The sequence below is a fragment of the Megalobrama amblycephala genome, linkage group LG9 (genome assembly GCF_018812025.1).
Source record: "Megalobrama amblycephala isolate DHTTF-2021 linkage group LG9, ASM1881202v1, whole genome shotgun sequence".
In the NCBI taxonomy this organism is placed as follows: Eukaryota; Metazoa; Chordata; class Actinopteri; order Cypriniformes; family Xenocyprididae; genus Megalobrama; species Megalobrama amblycephala.
Genome location: NC_063052.1, coordinates 30,705,512 through 30,724,537, shown reverse-complemented (window position 1 = coordinate 30,724,537; position 19,026 = coordinate 30,705,512). Strand labels below are relative to the sequence as shown.

The following is a 19,026-nucleotide window of genomic DNA, read 5'->3' as shown; positions in this document are numbered from 1 at the left end:
TTAATTCCCAACATTCTTCAAAATATCTTCTTTTGTGAGGGTGAGCAAATTATGACAGAATTTTCATTTTTGGGAGAACTATCCCTTTAAAATCAGTATCTAGTACTAATCTAGTATCATAACAGTAAATGTGTGCTATATTCATTTTCTTCTCAAATCATAAGAATATGAAAAAGAGCTGCATGAGAGTGCTTTAAAAACCATTTTGTGCTTCACAGATTAAACACCAACATCATGATGGTGAATAAATGACGACAGAGTTTAATTTTGCGTGAATTATTCCTTTCAGGCTCCGAAACATCCTCATAGTTTCTGTTTCTCTCCACACGTCTCTTAAATAAAACCTATTCGGCATCTTCCCAGGCACACTTCCATTGTTTTTGTTGAGTAAACCTGCTGATAATCAGTCCCTGATTCAGTCAATCATCACTTCCTCAAACACAATTCCATCTGAGTGTTTCTCCAGTTCCCCGCCAGCTCCTTCCTCCTCCACTTCCTGCTGGTCAGAGTTGATCTGTGCCACTCCCAGCTTGTAGAGGGCGTCCCTGATCATCACCACCTCGCCCGGCTGGCACGCGCTCAGCACTTCTGTGATCTGCTGGTTCACGATGTCTCTGCTGCTCATGAAGTCCAGCAGTCTGTTATAGAGGTAGTAATACGCAGCGTTCTCGAACACTAGAGCCTTACGCCGAACCGCCACACTTTCGTTGTTGCTAGTTTCACACTCGGATTGGTCACACATCTCAGTGACCATGCCGGTGTAGGGTTCGAGCTCTTTGCAGAGGCTCATGGCATGGTGGGCATCGTGGGGGGTGTTCGGCCCGTCGGGTCGCACTATCCAGCGAGAGGTGGATTTGGTGAGCGGGTGCAGATGAGGGTTTGACTCAGCTGCTGTGAGATCTAAACTGTACGGCTGATCCTGAAGCTCCGAGCAGGAGACGTACTGAGAGAGGGAAGAAGTTCATAAACATGTTAGGTTTTTCAAAAAAAAAAAAAAAAAATTATATATATATATATATATATATATATATATATATATATATATATATATATATATATAAATAAGGATACATAAATAAATCAATAATGATAATAATATTAAATATAATAATACAAACTATATAAGGATACATAAATAAATCAGGATACATAAATCAATAATGATAATAATATTAAATATAATAATACAAACTATATAAGGATACATAAATAAATCAGGATACATAAATCAATAATGATAATAATATTAAATATAATAATACAAACTATATATATATATATATATATATATATATATATATATATATATATATATATATATATATATATATATATATAAATAATATTTTGGTGATCTGTTCCTAAACCTTTGAAATAAATGAACTAATTCTTGTAAAATTTTACTTTTTTTTATTTTTGTTTTTGTTTCATTGAAGAAATCACAGCAGAATGACATGAAGATAAATAAATTATTACAATAGAAACAAATAAATTTATAAATAATATAAAAAAATAATATAATAAAAATAATAATGTATTATGATGATAATATTATTATTAATTTATATTGATGATAATAATAATAAAAAAAATATTGTTAAATTTATGTAACAGGGATGCACAATATATCAGCCACCATATCAGTATCGGCCGATATATGTTCATTTTTAATGTTATCGTTATCGGTCCAATAAAAAATTTGGCCGATATATTAGAGCCGATAAATAATGGATTATTTTTTCTTCAGCTGAGACACTTCAGATGCGAAACTGTCCGCCATTATGATTTTGAATTGCTTGAAATATGATTAAAATCACTGTAAAAAGGAAAATACAGTTAAGCAAGTTTGTCATACAGTATAGGCTACACAATATTATAATTAGAACATTATAGTTGTGTGCTTTGGACATGGCCTTTAATGGTGAGACTTTGGTTTTTGTAATCTCTAAAAAATTTTGATTTAGATTTATTGGCCAATATCGGATATATATATATATATATATATATATATATATATATATATATATATATATATATATATATATATATATATATATATATATATATATATACACTTTCTTTTTTGCTTCATGAAGAAATCACAGCAGAATGACCATGAATAAATAAAAATAAATATATATGTATTATGATGATAATAATAATCATAATTATATATATATATATATATATATATATATATATATATATATATATATATATATATATATATATATAAATCATTAATAAATGTCATTTTTGACAATTAAATCTCTCACCTGTGGTGTTGTAGCAGGATCAGAGAAACATCCCTGATTGTTCCCCCACATCTGTGAAGCCAGTTCAGGGTATAATACATCAGTGCAGAGCGCCACCTTCTGGGCACAATCCGCCACGTACACGGGCGGCCAGAAGCGGGAGGAAAGCAGCAGGTCGAGGTGATCTCGAGCGCTCTCTCTACGGACGATATACTTGGAGCCGCAAACCACCTGCCCAGAGATCAGACTCACATCAGCTCATCTGAAATCTAATTCAGTCAGCATCATCACAACTAATAGAGAGTGTGTGTACCTGATGAGGACAGACTTTACTGATTTTGCCTGCCGTCATGAGCGCTTGTGGCTGACGTGCCGTCCAGAGTCCATTTTGTGTTTGGGAATACAGCAAAGACACAGACTCCAACAGCCCGTCCTGTCGAACCAAACCACAAGTCCATTCTGTACACGTTTTTACACGTTTCATTGAGCTGTCGCTATAAAATACATTTTTAGTTTTCTGTTAGGCTTAGGTGATAGTATTTATAATTAGCTCAGTATATAAGCAATAGAAGTCCCCATCTAGATCTGTGTGTTGCCATGTACAGTACCTTTGCACTGTCTTCTGCAGCGGGAATCCCACATTTCTCCAGCACGTCTCTGAGCTCCTCTTCACTGTGCAGATCCATCTGATCTGGAATCAGACGACCCTCGTGGATCAGACGCACCAGAACCGACGGGTCCCCTGAAACACACACACACACACACACACACACACACACACAGAATGATGCTTGATTCGAGCTATAAACTTTCAGGTCACAGCTTTCAGGGACATCATCAGTGACCTGTATCATAAGCGCTTTATACAACACAGGTTTTTTCAAATCAGCTTCACAGTACTAAACAGGAAAATAGCTAAATCAATGATGCAAACTTTATCAAATATGAGACAAATTCACATTCTGCTATATAGCAGCTCTACAGAAGACAATAGTGTCATTATTCAGCTCAAGTCAGTTGATTCAATTCAGTTCAATAACTGTCGACTGAGCTATAAAGTAAGACACAACCTTATGGTGCTCTTCAGTCTTTTTTACTGAAAAAAATTTACTTTTTTTTTAAATCTTATACTTCATCTTAATGATACAAAACTTGGTAAAGGTTTTGGCACTTGATATGTGAACAAAACAAAATCATGGGCATGATTCAAAAAGGTTAAATTGTCCTGAAAAAAAGTCACACTTGTATTGTTTGCGGTCAAAACTGAGCGCATTGGAAACAAATTTCATCTAGAGGAAAATCTTGTACCGCACACAAACAAAATCTTACTGAAAGCTCATTTTTTTTGAGGTATCAACCTCAAATTTTGAACACAGCTTGTTTAGTTTTATGGCTTTGATTTTCTTAATTTTCTAGTTTTAGAGTAAAACATGTTTTGGAGAATATATATTTCATATAAAAATTTAAAATAGTATTTTTGTGCATTTTCATAACAATAAACGCAAAGTTCTATAACTTTTTTTAAGTTCACTTTTATACAACTTTTTTTACTTCAGCAATAATCTGCCAAATGTCATCTTTAAAAAGAGACCAAACTTGAGTCATTTAAGCATTTAAGATTTATCACAGTTTAAGTTGGAATCTTCATATTCTGGTCTATGATCAAAAAAGTGAATAAATGGACAATAATTACTGCATAAATATAATTAAGTACCATAAAATGCATAAAAAATACAAAATATTATCGAATTTAAAAAAAATAAAAAATAGTGCATTCATTTCATTGAAATAAAAAAAAAACCATGAAGAGCATCAGAGGGTTAAACGTGTCACTCAGTTGTGTCTGTACCTCTGTGTTGGGTGTCGGAGGTGATTTTGTCCTTCTCTGTGTTGATGGCGACCGTGTTCCTCATGAGAGGAGGGATGAACGGGGCGATGATGGAGGCGTCGAAGCGCGTGAGGGGAATGCTGGAGGGAAATGCCGCCTGCTCCAGCGCCTCGTTCTCCATCGTCAGCCAAAACTCGTCAACATGCACCTCGTCCGGCGCCTGGAAATCAGGCCACGTGAACTACAGAGAGAGAACAACACTTATTGATCTGACCCCTGTATATCTGACCCATGAGATCTACTATTATTTCTATACTATTATAGTATTTATTCAGAATTTAAATTAGCTTTTATTTTTTTATTTTATATTTTAGTGAGTTTATGTGCTTTTGTCATTTTTACTAGTTTGTTATTTTAATATTTCTATTCAGCTTTAATTTATACTTATTTCAGTTTTAGTTTGGGTAATTTTAATGCTTGAACATGAACTTTTTTCAGTTAAATCAGTCAGACGCATTTTTAATTTTCATTTTGAGTTTTTCATCTAATATATATACTGTGTAAATGTTAATTCCAGCTGTTAGTGTCCTATTCATTGCTGTTACAGTACCTCCACGTTTTTGAGCAGTAAAGCGTTGTTGGTGTTGCGTTGCGCGATCTCCAGTTTGGGTGCGATGCCGCACACGCCACAGATCATGTCGTTATAGTCTCGAACTGTCAGACACTCAAACGCCCAGTAACCGCTGCAGAACAGGTCCAGAACATGTGACACCTGCTCCGAGCTCAACACACCGTCTGCACGAGACACGAAGAAGTACGGTAAACTTCATGTGCACGTTCAGTATATGAGAGATATGATGATGCTGATGATGATGAAGCACCTGAGAGCGTCTGTGAGTGTTTGATTAAACTGAGAGCAGCATGTGCAGGTTCGTCCCCCACTCTGATCTGATGTCGCATCTTAAAGAACAAATCCAGCGTCACCAGCAGTTTATTGCCCACATTAAACACACCTGAGAAAAACAAACACACAGAAACTGCAGTAATACATGTTGCACTGTCAGTGTTACAAGAGACGCTACAGCACAGTGTTATTTTAGTATCATTAAGGTAAGATACCATTAAAGCTTTTCATTTGAATTAGTTTTTATTTTCAGTTTTCATGTTTATTTGAAAGGTTTTGTTATTTAGTAGTGCATTTGTCATTTTATTAGGTTTTGGAAATATGTCCATATATATATATATATATATATATATATATATATATATATATATATATATATATATATATATATATATATATATATATATATATATATATATATTCAAAATAAATTATTTTATTTTGAATTAGTTTTTATTTTATTTTTCTATTTCAGTAAGTTATTACATTTTATTTTTTTTTTTCATTTTAATTTTAGTGAAAGTTTTACTAATGTTGTGTTTCTGTCATTTTTATTATTATTTTTAGTTGTCTATATAGTTTATTAATTTTTATTTTACTTTAAATTAGTTTTTATTTTATTTTTCATTTTAGTTAGTTATTAATTTTGTTTTAATGTCTATTTTGCTGTGCTTTTGTCATTTACATTAGTTTTTTCTAAAAGCATGTCTCTATATTTTCATTAATTTTTATTTTATTTGAAATTAGTTGTAATTTGTGTTTCTGTCATTTTTATTATTTTTAAAAGTCCAAATAGTTTTTATTAATTTTTTATTTTATTTGGAATTAGTTGTTATTTTCATTTTTTCAGTTTTTAATTCTTAGTTAAGTTTTTTAATTTTTTCCCAAGTTTTAGTATTTTTTGTGTGTTTGTGTCACTTTTATTAATTTAAATAATTTTAATTTATGTCAATATATAGATTTTATTCATTTTTATTTCAGTTTTAGTTAGTATTTAGTCAGCTTTAGTTATTTTAATATATATATTTTTTTTTACATTTTACTTTTCTTTTTATTTTTTTGGATTTAATTTCAGTTAATGTTTATGTATTTATTTATTTTTACATGTGATTTCATTTCATTTTTATTTTATTTCAAATAATGAAAACGTTTCTTTACATTTTTAGTTTTAGTTAACTATAATAACACAGAGATGATTACCATAAACATAGTTGTATTCTGTGGTCTGTTACTTAAGATTAAAGCTTAGCATGAAAACATCTGGTCTGACAAATGCATAAAAAAAAAGTCAAACTATTTTCGTGGCAGAGCAACAGTTTTAAAAAGAATATTTCTGAGAAAATTAGTTAAAGTATATTTAGAACATTGTATGTGTGTGTGTGTGTTTACCTGGATGCAGGTCCGTGAAACTGTGTATCGCCAGACACTGGAGATTCGTACAGACTTTCACCTGCAGAGTGACGGGACGAATCAAACGATCCGTCAACAACCAGCATTCCTCCAAACCCGCAACTGAACTAAACAACACAAAACAACAAAACATGTAAATCTCCCTCTGATTACATCCATTCCCCATCCGGTCAGGTTCCTCTCACCTCTGGTCTCCTTTAAACAGTGGGTACTGACACAGACTGCAGTGCGTGGCTGCCGACTCGTAGAAGCTCGGCCACCCGTTGCTCTCCTCCGTGTCTTTCTCTTGGCTGTTGAGCTCTTGTATTAGGCTGAAGACGTCCTGTAGTTCGCTTTCGCTCTCTGGGAACTGCAGACACGAGCGCAGCAGACTGACGGTGGAGTGACGCTGCTGCTCTTTCTGAGCACCGCTCAGAGGTTGAGACGAGTCCAACAGGAGCGCAGAACTGGACACATCCTCAGCGGACGGCTGGACAACAAACACACGCAGACAGACATAGACACATTAGTGAGGGGAAACATGATGTTGGTTGCTCTTTTGTTTGATGTATTATGTACAATGCAAAACTCCAACAGTCCATCAAGTGTGGAGCTGAAACCAGGGCTAAACTAGAACCAATAACAAACATTTTCACTATTTGAAATAAAAGAAACATTTACAAACTCTTACTGCAATAAGAGAGAAAAAAAATGTGCAAAAAAATTACTAAAACGTTCTTAAAATTTATATTAATAGAAACAACAATAATGTATTAATTAATGATACTTAAAGGGATAGTTCACCCAAAAATGAAAATCTGATGTTTATCTGCTTACCCCCAGGGCATCCAAGATGTAGGTGACTTTGTTTCTTCAGTAGAACACAAATGATGATTTTTAACTCGAACCGTTGATGTCTGTCAGTCAAATAATGCATGTCAATGGGAACTTCGTCTATAAGAGTAAAAAAAAAAACATGCACAGACAAATCCAAATTAAACCCTGCGGCTCGTGACGACACATTGATGTATTTATATCATAAAGTGATCTCTCGCACTCATTGACATATACGTGTGAGAGATCACTTCCGTCATCAGAGCGTGTTTTCAGACCTCACCAACCGGATGCTCAAGGCAGTTGGACATAGTGGTGTTTTAGAGGTAAAAAAATGATATAAATACTGTTCGGTTTCTCACACAAACCGATCGTTTCGTGTCTTAGGACATCGATGTGTCGTCATGAGCCGCAGGGTTTAATTTGGATTTGTCTGTGCATGTTTTTTTGACTCTTATAGATGATGTTGCCATTGACACGCATTATATGACTGACAGACGGCAACGGTTGGAGTTAAAAATCATCATTTGTGTTCTACTGAAGAAACAGTCACCTACATCTTGGATGCCCTGGGGGTAAGCAGATAAACATCAAATTTTCATTTTTGGGTGAACTATCCCTTTAAATAACTTTATGTTCATAGGGTGTGCCAAAACTAACCACGAGTTTGCTTTTCTTGGCGGGTTTGTTGGCGAGCTCACAGCCACAGCTCGGACAGTTTTGAGGTTTGTGTCTGTTTTTATAGACGTAATCGCACGCAGGGTTCTTACATCGACCTCGACCTCTCGCTGTTGACAAACCCAGAGCCTGAAGAACAGACAAACACATACAGCACCTGTCAACAATCTGCTGATCACAGTTGTCATACTAAATATCGAATCCGTACACAACACAAATATGTTCAAAAGTATGCTTTCTATATGCTTGAGTGTGAACACTAACTAGGGAGGATCCAGCTGATTTCTTGAAGGGCACCATGGAGAGGATCTTCACGCCGTTGTCCGTGATGATGTACTGATTGCTGCTGACCGTGATGGGCTTCTACAATCACACCGTTAAACAGCTTTTACAATGTATCACGGACACCAACCTCAGATTATTATTATCATTATTATCATCTCCGAGTGTTGGGTACAGTAATCTCACCTGATCTGAGGCGCTGGGTGTGATCATGTGACCCAGCTGTTTGAGGGTGCTGGGTTTCAGACCGGTCATGTGTTCACTGGGTGATGGTTTCACTAGAAACACAACATATCACCACTAAGAGAGTCAACAATGAAGATAATATGAATGAAACCCAACAGATACCATATTAGATCATTCCTGGGTGTTTCACTCACCAGCTCTGATGATACTAGCATCTGTTTTGACTTTATCAGGGGGAACCGTGATCCACTGCACCACTGTGGAATGGCCAGACGCATCTATGGAGAAACACACTACATGTGAGCATCAGAAGCATTTCATTTACAGTTTCATTATTGTTTTTAAATAACGGCTGACTCACTATTCTGCGCAGGTGCTGGTAGAATAGCTCGTATCCGCCGTTTCTGTACAATACTGCTGTTTTTTTCTCTTGTGATAACCTGAATTTGCCCACCACCCAACGCTCTGAAACGACAAGACACAAAACAGACAGTCACAGCTGAATGAGGAAGAAAAGACAATAAAATATTCACTACTTTATGCATTTTGTGCAGTACACATTGTATGCAAACAGTACACAATATGCAATGACATATACAGTGCTCAGCGTAAATGAGTACACCCACTTTGAAAAGTAACATTTTAAACAATATCCCAATGAACACAAAAACAATTTCCAAAATGTTGACGAGACTAATTTTTATATAACATCTGTTTAACTTATAACATGAAAGTAAGGTTAATAATATTACTTAAATTTTCAGTTTTACTCCCATTAGGGTGATGCAAAAATGAGTACACCCCACTGAAAGTCTCTGGAGCAAAGCTAAATTTTACACTACAAATGTCTAATTTAACAAGAATTCAACCACAGGTGAGTAATTATTCATTACACAGGTGTCCAGCAGACATGTGATTATAAAAGGGTGTTAAAACCCCATTTCTTACTGTCAGCAATGGCACCACATGGAATAGAAATGTCCCCGACCCGAGAAAGAAAATAATTTCTTTACACCAGAAAAGATCAGCAAAGCTTTACTTATCAGTCAGAATACTGTAGCAAAAGTGGTACAAAAATTTTTAAAAGATGGAACTGCAACCATCTCACAGAGACGTCCAGGTCGTCCACGGAAGTTAACACCTCGACAGGAGTGTCTTCTGATGAGAAGGGTTGAAGAAAATTGGCATGCAAGTTCACTGCTGTTATCTAAAGAAGTAGAAAGCCAAACTGGGGTGACACAATACGGCGTACACTGCAGAGGAATGGCATGCATGGGTGCCGTCCACAAAAGAAGCCTCTCCTAAAGCCCAGGCATTCTTGAAGAATGGAAAAAGATAGATGTTGCAAAACTTGTTCATTCCATGCCTAGAAGACTTGGTGCTGTCATTAAAAATCATGGAGGCCATACAAAGTACTAGATGTAGTAGTTTTTGTTGTGCGGTGTACTCATTTTTGCATCACCCTAATTTGAGTAAAACTGAAAAATGTGTAATCCAAGTTATATTATTAACCTTACTTTCATGTCATAAGTTAAACAGATGTTATATTAAACTTAGTCTTGTCAACATTTTGGCAATAGTTTTTGTGTTCATTGAGATATTGTTTAAAATGTTACTTTTCAAAGGGGGTGTACTCATTTACGCTGAGCACTGTATTTCATACAGTAATATGCTACATTGTAGTCAAATCATCTTAATATATTGCATGTTCAATTTAGCAAGTGTTGTCCGGTTATCATCAGGAATTAATAGTTATTTTGCATTTTTAATCCAATTTTTGTGTTAAAACTGTGTTAATTATTTTAAATAATTTGTGTTAAATAATGAGTCAAGAAAGAAATGGTAATGTTCATAAGTCACACTCGATATAAGTGTTGTTAATATTATTTATAATGAAAACTGTAATTGAAAATAAAAAATTTAAATAAATATTAGATGAAAAAGTAAACGAAATAAATTATTATGAAATAAATAATTTTACATTTAAGTACTGAAATGATTAAAAACTGAAATAAATCAATTGAAATAAATTAAAGCTAAATAGAATAATTAAAAAATAGAATCAATTAAAGCTAAATAGAAATTTTAAAAACAGAAATGGCAAAAGCACAATAAAATTACTAAAAGTCAAATGAAAATAAAAAGTATAAAAACAAAAAATATTCAAAATATTAATAATACTATAAAAGTATATAATGTTGTAAACTGCACATTTAGTTGAATACAGATGGTCATCCAGGTGCTCCACAGTAAACGTGTGAGTAGTGTGCTCTTGAGTTTCTTACAGGACTGCTGTGCATTCAGCGCTCTGTGCTCCATCAGATCTGTTGACAATGGCGCCATCAAGTGTTTGTTGAGGTGACACTGCATTCATCTGCTCTCTCTTTCTACGGCCCCCCCTGCGGGCAGCAGCGGTCCCGCCGTCCTGAGCTTTATCTGAAGAGGTTTTCTGAGTAATAACAGAAGCGTTCGTCTGGTCTTGTGTCTGTTCTGTGTCTCTGGACGTCTCATTAGAGTCTGTCGGATGATCTGGAGGTTTGGAGTCGTCACACTGTTTTCCTGAAGATGGCGTGCTTTTAACTGAGCTTCTCTTAGCCTGTAAAAGAGGGAAATACAATTTGTTTTATATTTACCTATTTTTCATTACATATTTCAGTTCAGAAAGTTTCATATTTCACTTTTTTTATTTTAATTTACATATACAGTACAGTCCAAAAGTTTGGAACCACTAAGATTTTTAATGTTTTTAAAAGAAGTTTCATCTGCTCACCAAGGCTACATTTATTTAATTAAAAATACAGTAAAAAAAACAGCAATATTGTGAAATATTATTACAATTTAAAATAACTGTTTTCTATTTGAATATATTTCACAAAGTAATTTATTCCTGTGATGCAAAGCTGAATTTTCAGCATCATTACTCCAGTCTTCAGTGTCACATGATCCTTCAGAAATCATTCTAATATGCTGATCTGCTGCTCAAGAAACATTTAATGTGTACAATTGTACAAAATATTTGTGTACAATATTTTTTTCAGGATTATTTGATGAATAGAAAGTTCAAAAGAACAGTGTTTATCTGAAATCTAATCTTTTGTAACATTATAAATGTCTTTACTGCCACTTTTGATTGATTTAATGCATCCTTGCTGAATAAAAGTATTCATTTCTTTAATTTCTTTTCAAAAAAATAAAAATAAAAATGACCCCTTACTGACCCCAAATTTTTGAACGGTAGTGTATAATGCTACAGAAGCTTTGTATTTCAGATAAATGCTGTTCTTTTGAACTTTCTATTCATCAAGGAATCCTGAAAAAAAAAGTACACAACTGTTTTCAACATTGAAAATAATCATAAATGTTTCTTGAGCAGCAAATCAGCATATTAGAATGATTTCTGAAGGATCATGTGACACTGAAGACTGGAGTAACGATGCTGAAAATTCAGCTTTGATCACAGGAATAAATTACTTTGTCAAATATATTTAAATAGTACACAGTTATTTTAAATTGTAATAATATTTCACAATATTACTGTTTTTTACTGTATTTTTAATTAAATAAATGTAGCCTTGGTGAGCAGACGAAACTTCTTTTAAAAACATTAAAAATCTTAGTGGTTCCAAACTTTTGGACTGTACTGTATATTATTTCAGTCACACTTTAGTTTAGGGTCCAGTTCTCACTATTAACTATGACTTTTGTCTCAATAAAGTCCTAATTACTGCTTATTAATAGTTAGTAAGGTTGTTAAGTTTAGATATTGGGTAGGATTATGGGATGTAGAATACTGTCATGCAGAATAAGGCATTAATATGTGCTTTATAAGTATTAATAAACAGCCAATAATATCTAGTTTTATGCATGTTAATAAGTTAATAACTAGTTAATATTGAGAATTGGACCCAGTTTTGAACAGTAGTGTATTTTTCTGTCTTATTTTCTCTGAAAAAGTCATTGTAAAAAATCTCAACAAGACAAGTCAACAGTACATGTTTTCATGAAGTAGAAAATACATGGAAAGATGGTTCTTTCATTACTGAGAAGCACCAGATTTTTCACTGTATGCTTTAATTTAATCATCTACTGTATGAATTCATTTTAATGAGTTTCAGACACGACTGATTGAATTTGAGTAACAGGAATGACAGTAGCACGGGTTTGAGGACTTACTGTTGCCACCCACTTCCCGCCGAGATGTTGGCCGCAGTCTGGGCACTGGGGCGGTTTGTGACGGGTGACGTATGAAAACACACACCCGGGTGTGGTGCAGCTGCCCCATCCTCTCCGTGTGTATTTGATGGGCTGAAATCACAACACAACACAACTACAGAGTTTGTAGTTTTAAAGAAACTACACACATTTTTTTCCCCCCACCATTCTGGGGTGCGTTTCCTGAAAGTGTCGTTAGTCACCTATGGTCTTAAGTCCCATTGAACTCTGTTGGTAACGACGGGAAACGCCCTGGTCAACAAACACCAAAACTGAGGTTGGTCTAAATCAGCAGTTCTTGACCTCAATAAGCTGAAGTCTCACTTCTGATGTGTTTATAACCGCAGAAGGAAATCACTGATCACAGACCATATGGAAGTGCACATGTTTTGTAAAAATATTGTATTACTTATTGTTTTTGTAGATGTAGCAATGTGATCAGCTAAGGACAATAAAGGAAAAACAGTTTTTTTCTTCCCCCATTCAAAGTGTCTATATAACAACAACATCAAAGTAATTATTAATAATAAAAATAATAATAATTATTATGATTAAAAATATTGTTATTTTATTAACATGTAAATGATAAAAATGAAATCGATAAAGATTATTGCTATTATTGCAAGATAAAGAATGAGTATTTAATAATAATAATAATAATAATAATTTTATTGTATAATATTGTAATTATTATTATTAAAATATTGTTTTTGTTTTATTATCATTTAAATTATAATTAAAATTATAATTTATAATTACAATAAAAAATTAAATCAATGAAGAAATAATACTACTGGAGTAATACTATTATTGCAAGACAAAAAAATAGTATTTAATAATAATAATAATAATTTTATTATTATTCAAAATATTTTTTATTTTTATCACTTAAATTATAAAAATTAAATCAATAAATATTTTACTATAACATTAATAATACTAAATATTAATAATACAAAAATTACTAAAAATATAAACTAATACTATTAAAAATAGTATTTAATAATAATATTTTTTAAATTATTATTAAAATATTGTTTTTGTTTTATTATCATTTAGATTATAATTATAATTAAAATTACAATAAAAAATAAAATCAATAAAGAAATATATTACTATTATATTAATAGTATTACTATAACATAAAAATAGTATTTAATAATAATAATAATAATAATAATAACTTTTTTATTATTATAATAATACATGTAGCGAATAACAATAACATATGTCTGTCCATATATTAAACCATGCAGCTTTTATTTTGTAGAAAACCATGAGGGAGAACTTAAAGCTTCTCTTTTCTTGACAACAGAATTATAAAATGATTTTCATTATAAATTTGGCACACGGTGCATTTTGTTAGGCCACCCAAACTCAGAGCAGATGCAGAGATGAGGTTTGTGTGGAGAAGCTTTTACATGGAAACACTTACTGGAGGCAAGCAATCAATGCATGAAATAAATGTTGTTTAAATGTATTAGAAAAAGCAGCATTTTCCCCCCCCTCATGTTACTTCTCAGGTTAGAAAATACGGAAATCTGTATTCATATGGAAACATCACATCTCAGCAGATGATTTACTGACCAGTTTAAAGGAGGGTTTGGGTTCTGGTTTCACAGTGCTCATTACCGGAAACATCATTATTGGGCTGGCCGTGTTGATCACTTTATTCTCGAGGCCCTGAAAAACACAAATTAATAATTTCGAAACAATGAAAAACTAAATCTGTACATTCATTTGTTTAATTAATCATGCTCCATTCATGTGCTTTAATGTGAATTTTGCGGTAACGATTGACAGCCCACCTGATTGGGTATTATGGCAACTAGATGGGTGGCATCTGCCTTGATCTGAGGCATCAAAGCCCCGCCCTCCATTCCATTCTCTATCGCTATCCCAACGTCACCATAAGACACTTGAGACTCCTCCCTCTTCATAAGCAAAGTAGCAGCTTTGTGACAGTCCTGTCCAAGACTCATCAGTCTGTCACTGACACTGGAATTCTGGGACGCGGCCGTGTCCTCACTAAGCGCCTCGATGGCGATGCACTGTTCCGAGAGCTCCACCTCACTGCCCAGAGTCATGGGGGACACGAGAGGCTCCTGAGCGGAGGCCCGAGGGGCTCCATCCACGGCCCCGTCCGCGAGAGCATCCATCTCGCATTCACCCTCGGCCCGCTCCCCTCCCGCAGAAGTCTTGGGCAAGAGCACGTAATTCGCCCTTGGGAGGATCTTGCGGAAACCTGGGACGTCCTGGGAGGACGCAGCTGCTGGTTGGCTGCTCTGTGAAAAGAAACGTCAAATTTACGGTCATACACACATACACACACACTATATATATAATATTATAATATTATATATAATATAAATATTTAAATATAAATATTGAAAATTAGGCAATTTTTTTTAAATTAGTTAGATTAGACTTAGATTGTACATATGTATATATGTATATATGTAGATATCTATTTAGATATTCACACACTTGAAACATTTATTTTAAATCTAAAAATAAAAAAATTAAACATACACACACATATATATAATTTAATAAAAAAAAAAAAAAATATATATATATATATATATATATATATATATATATATGTGTGTGTGTGTGTGTGTATATCTAAATAGATATTTAATTTATATTTAAATACATTACTACATTTTAAAATGTAAATATTGAAAATTAGACCATTTTTTTTAAACTATACTATATATATAATTAATAAATGGCCTAATTTCCAATATTTAAATAAAATGTAGTAATGTATTTAAATATAAATGAAAGAAAATGTATATGAAGTTATCATATACACACACTCAAAACATTTATTATAAATTTAAATATGTATTATATGTATGTATATATATATATATATATATATTTATATACTATATGCCCAGTGCCACAGTGACAATAAAGTCTAATCTAATTAAACTGTAAAAATAGGCCTAATTTTCAATATTTACTTTAAATAGGAAAAGTATTTAAATTTTTACTTAAAATAAGAATCTCTTCTTATTACCAGAAGAACTGACAAAATGTCCTGCCAGACATTTAATCTTGACCAAAAAGCCGTTTTCATACGTCATAATAGGGAAGAAAAGACTAATACAACTTCTGTTTCATTCTGATTTTAATGCCAGATTAGCAAGATTTATGCATAACTGTCATGGAACTAACCATATTTAGTTATTCAGTTAACTTCCACCTCCCTAACTGAAATTCATTTGCATTGGTCTTCTCACAGTAACAGACTTACAGGGTCGACGCCGTCTTTCTCCATGCGCGCTCTCTCCAGGTAATAACCTCGATCCGCTACGTTCAGCCTCTTCCAGCTGTCGCTGATGCATTTGTTGATCTCAGACTGGGGCAGATCCGGATGCTCCTGCTGAACGCTCTGATGCACATCAAAGTAGTACAGCAGATACGCTGACCTGTGACAGCAAACAGGCCGTCAGTGCAGCTCAAACAAACTACAGACATACAGTGGAGGGTTGACGGTTTGGTGGGAACCTGCTTGTGTGTTCAGGTTTCTCCATGAAGGTCTACCTGGGCTTCTTGGGTTTGTCTGAGTTCTCCATGCTGCTTTTGCTCTTGCGTTTCTTCTTGGGTGAAGGAAGTTCCAGAAGCGTGTAGCAGCTCTCCACCTCCATCTCTCCGTAAATGGCCTCCATCTCTAATAGAATAGGGAATGAGAATGAAAGTAAGATGTAAACTGGGAAGAGACCTTTAAATTCAAACCTTTTAAAGTAATTTTTTGTATTACTCACCCTCATGCCATTCCACACCCGTAAGACCTTCGTTCATCTTCAGAACACAAATTAAGATATTTTTGTTGAAATCCCATGGCTCCAGGAGGCCTGCATAGCCAGCATTAGCATTTCCTCTCTCAAGATCAATTAATGTACTAAAAACATATTTAAATCAGTTCATGTGAGTACAGTGGTTCAATATTAATATTATAAAGCGAAGAGAAAATTTTTGGTACGCCAAAAAAAATAAAAAAATAATGACTTATATAGTGATGGCCGATTTCAAAACACTGCTTCAGGAAGCTTCGGAGCACAAATGAATCAGTGTATCAAATCTGCTGTTCGGTGCGTCAAAGTCACATGATTTCAGCAGTTTGACACGCGATCCGAATCATGATTCGACACGCTGATTCATAACGCTCCGAAGCTTCCTGAAGCAGTGTTTTGAAATCGGCCATCACTATATAAGTCGGTTTTTTTTGTTGTTTTTTTTGCCAACAAAAATATTCTCATCGCTTTATAATATTAATATTGAACCACTGTACTCACATAAACTGATTTAAATATGTTTTTAGTACATTAATGGATCTTGAGAGAGGAAATGTCATTGCTGGATATGAAGGCCTCACGGAGCCATGGGATTTCAACTAAAATATCTTAATTTGTGTTCCGAAGATGAATGAAGGTCTTACGGATGTGGAACGACATGAGGGTGAGTAATTAATGACAGAATTTTCATTTTTGGGTGAACTAACCCTTTGATACTTTCTCAAAAACAAGAAATAGAGAATGAAAGATAAACATGTTTCTAGACACTATTTGGACTTAAATGTGATAGTTATGAAAATATAATGCATGCATGCATATATATAAACTGTCATGAAACATGCAATTTAAAAAAAAAGTTAATTAATTAATATGAATTATGCAACTGAAGGTGTATAATGAACTTTAATAATCAGTGTGAGACGATAATGGGAATAAAACCTTTTTATTTTTACTGGAAACACGTTTAATTTACATGAAAAACAATGCCACGCATGCCTATAAATAAATAGACAGAATCTAAATAAATATTTTCTTATTGGTCTTTTTCTTTCTCCCAAATTGTATTTTCTTTACTTTTCTTTTTCATTTCGGGATTAAATATCTATGTGTGCATGCTCTTAACCGGTTTCCTGACATTACTTACGACACTAACGTACTTCTGAGAATACTATAGTGTTACTACACTGTAAAAAGTAATACGCTATATCTACTCCATAAAATTTTGGCAACAGATTACAAGCAATATTATTACCAACCATTTAAAACAAGTAAAATTTAAGTAAAATTTAAACAAAAATCTGATCAACAGACAGACATCAAAGATGAATTCTCTTTTTTTATTGTGAACATTGAAGATAGCTGATGATAACAAGCAAAATCACTGAAGCAAAGAGAAACACAAGAATTAATAGGTTTACATGTTGATGTTGATTTTATTGAAAAAAATGGTCACCATTATGGTGATTAGTGTTTCATTTAGTTGGGCAGTTTGACAGTTTATGGGTTTTTGTAATGGTGTTTGCTAATTTTACACATTTTAAATGGTTGACTTTTAAGGAATTAATTTGATTAATTCTAACTCAATTTTTATATGCTGAATTTTATTAATAATATTGCTTGTAATCTGTTGCTACAATTTTATTGAGTAGATGGAGCATGTTACTTTTTACAGTGTATGGTACATATACAAAAATGCTGCCATGGTACTTGTTGGCACTGTTTTGTTAGCATTAGTTACACACACAGCTGGAACAGATGCAGGTAAACAACAAAAACGTATCACGTGACACTACTCAACAGCTTCATATACAAATATATACATATATCTGATTTTAACTGCAAATTATTTGCATAAAACCACGGCTAAAATGCTCAAAGAGTGTGTGCAGACATGTCAGAGTGCGTTTTATTCCCTCCCGTGTGTGTGTGTGATGTCGGTTGTTGTTGAGTGCTGATACTGACTGACTGCGGCCAATGAGCGCGTGCCTTATTGAAGCCTTACCTGAACGAGCGCAGGATCAGTCCAAACCCAGCCGAATCTGTCAGCACACCATCGGTAAAACCGCGGGATCGGGGATCTGGATCATGTGTGTGTGTGGGGTGTGAAAGCTCCCAGCCGAGCCGCTGTTTTAGCGTGTGTTTCCTGCAGTATAGTGCAGTAAAAATGGCGGAGGAGAGATCAGATGAACAACTGGAGGCCCAATGAGAGTTTGATCTACTGCCGCACTTCCAACTGAATAGAGTACGAGCTTTATTTTGCCCTTATGTTTAAGCGATATTTTTTACACTATTTCAGTTCTGTTACATGTATGTAAAAACTAAGACGCAAAAAGAAAACAGCCCCTACAATCTCAATATAATGACAACACAAAACTGACTTATGCTGTAATGAAGAACGTCTGTGATTGGTCAATCAAGAACAGCGATGAGAAAAGTAACAGGTATCACGTGACATTTCCATCTATCACAGCGTCGGTCTGAATAATGACACTGAAAACTTTAATAGACATTAATGATTTTAACACTGTTTAGTTGCTCTGTTGCATGTTTGTAGAAATCATATACTGGCAAATATCTATGTTTAATATCTGTTTCCCAGGAGACAACATTTTTGACGCTTTACTTTAACACCGATTTTTTCATAAAATA

At 33.8% G+C, this 19,026-nt stretch overlaps 1 protein-coding gene across 1 annotated transcript; it reads right to left on the bottom strand.

Annotated features, from left to right (window-relative positions):
* Positions 1 to 62: 62 nt before the first annotated feature.
* hmgxb3 (HMG box domain containing 3) lies at positions 63 to 18,745 on the bottom strand. Its single transcript, XM_048202747.1, has 21 exons — positions 18,380 to 18,745; positions 16,127 to 16,253; positions 15,837 to 16,011; positions 14,377 to 14,853; positions 14,156 to 14,251; positions 12,530 to 12,661; positions 10,642 to 10,952; positions 8,718 to 8,821; positions 8,551 to 8,634; positions 8,357 to 8,448; positions 8,153 to 8,251; positions 7,871 to 8,017; positions 6,583 to 6,866; positions 6,377 to 6,504; positions 4,965 to 5,096; positions 4,694 to 4,878; positions 4,105 to 4,324; positions 2,864 to 2,997; positions 2,569 to 2,688; positions 2,277 to 2,486; positions 63 to 943 (listed from the first exon to the last, which is right to left on the bottom strand). The coding sequence occupies exons 2-21, from the start codon at positions 16,249 to 16,251 to the stop codon at positions 416 to 418; spliced, it is 3,783 nt and encodes a 1,260-aa protein (XP_048058704.1). The 5' UTR covers positions 16,252 to 16,253; positions 18,380 to 18,745; the 3' UTR covers positions 63 to 415.
* Positions 18,746 to 19,026: the final 281 nt, after the last annotated feature.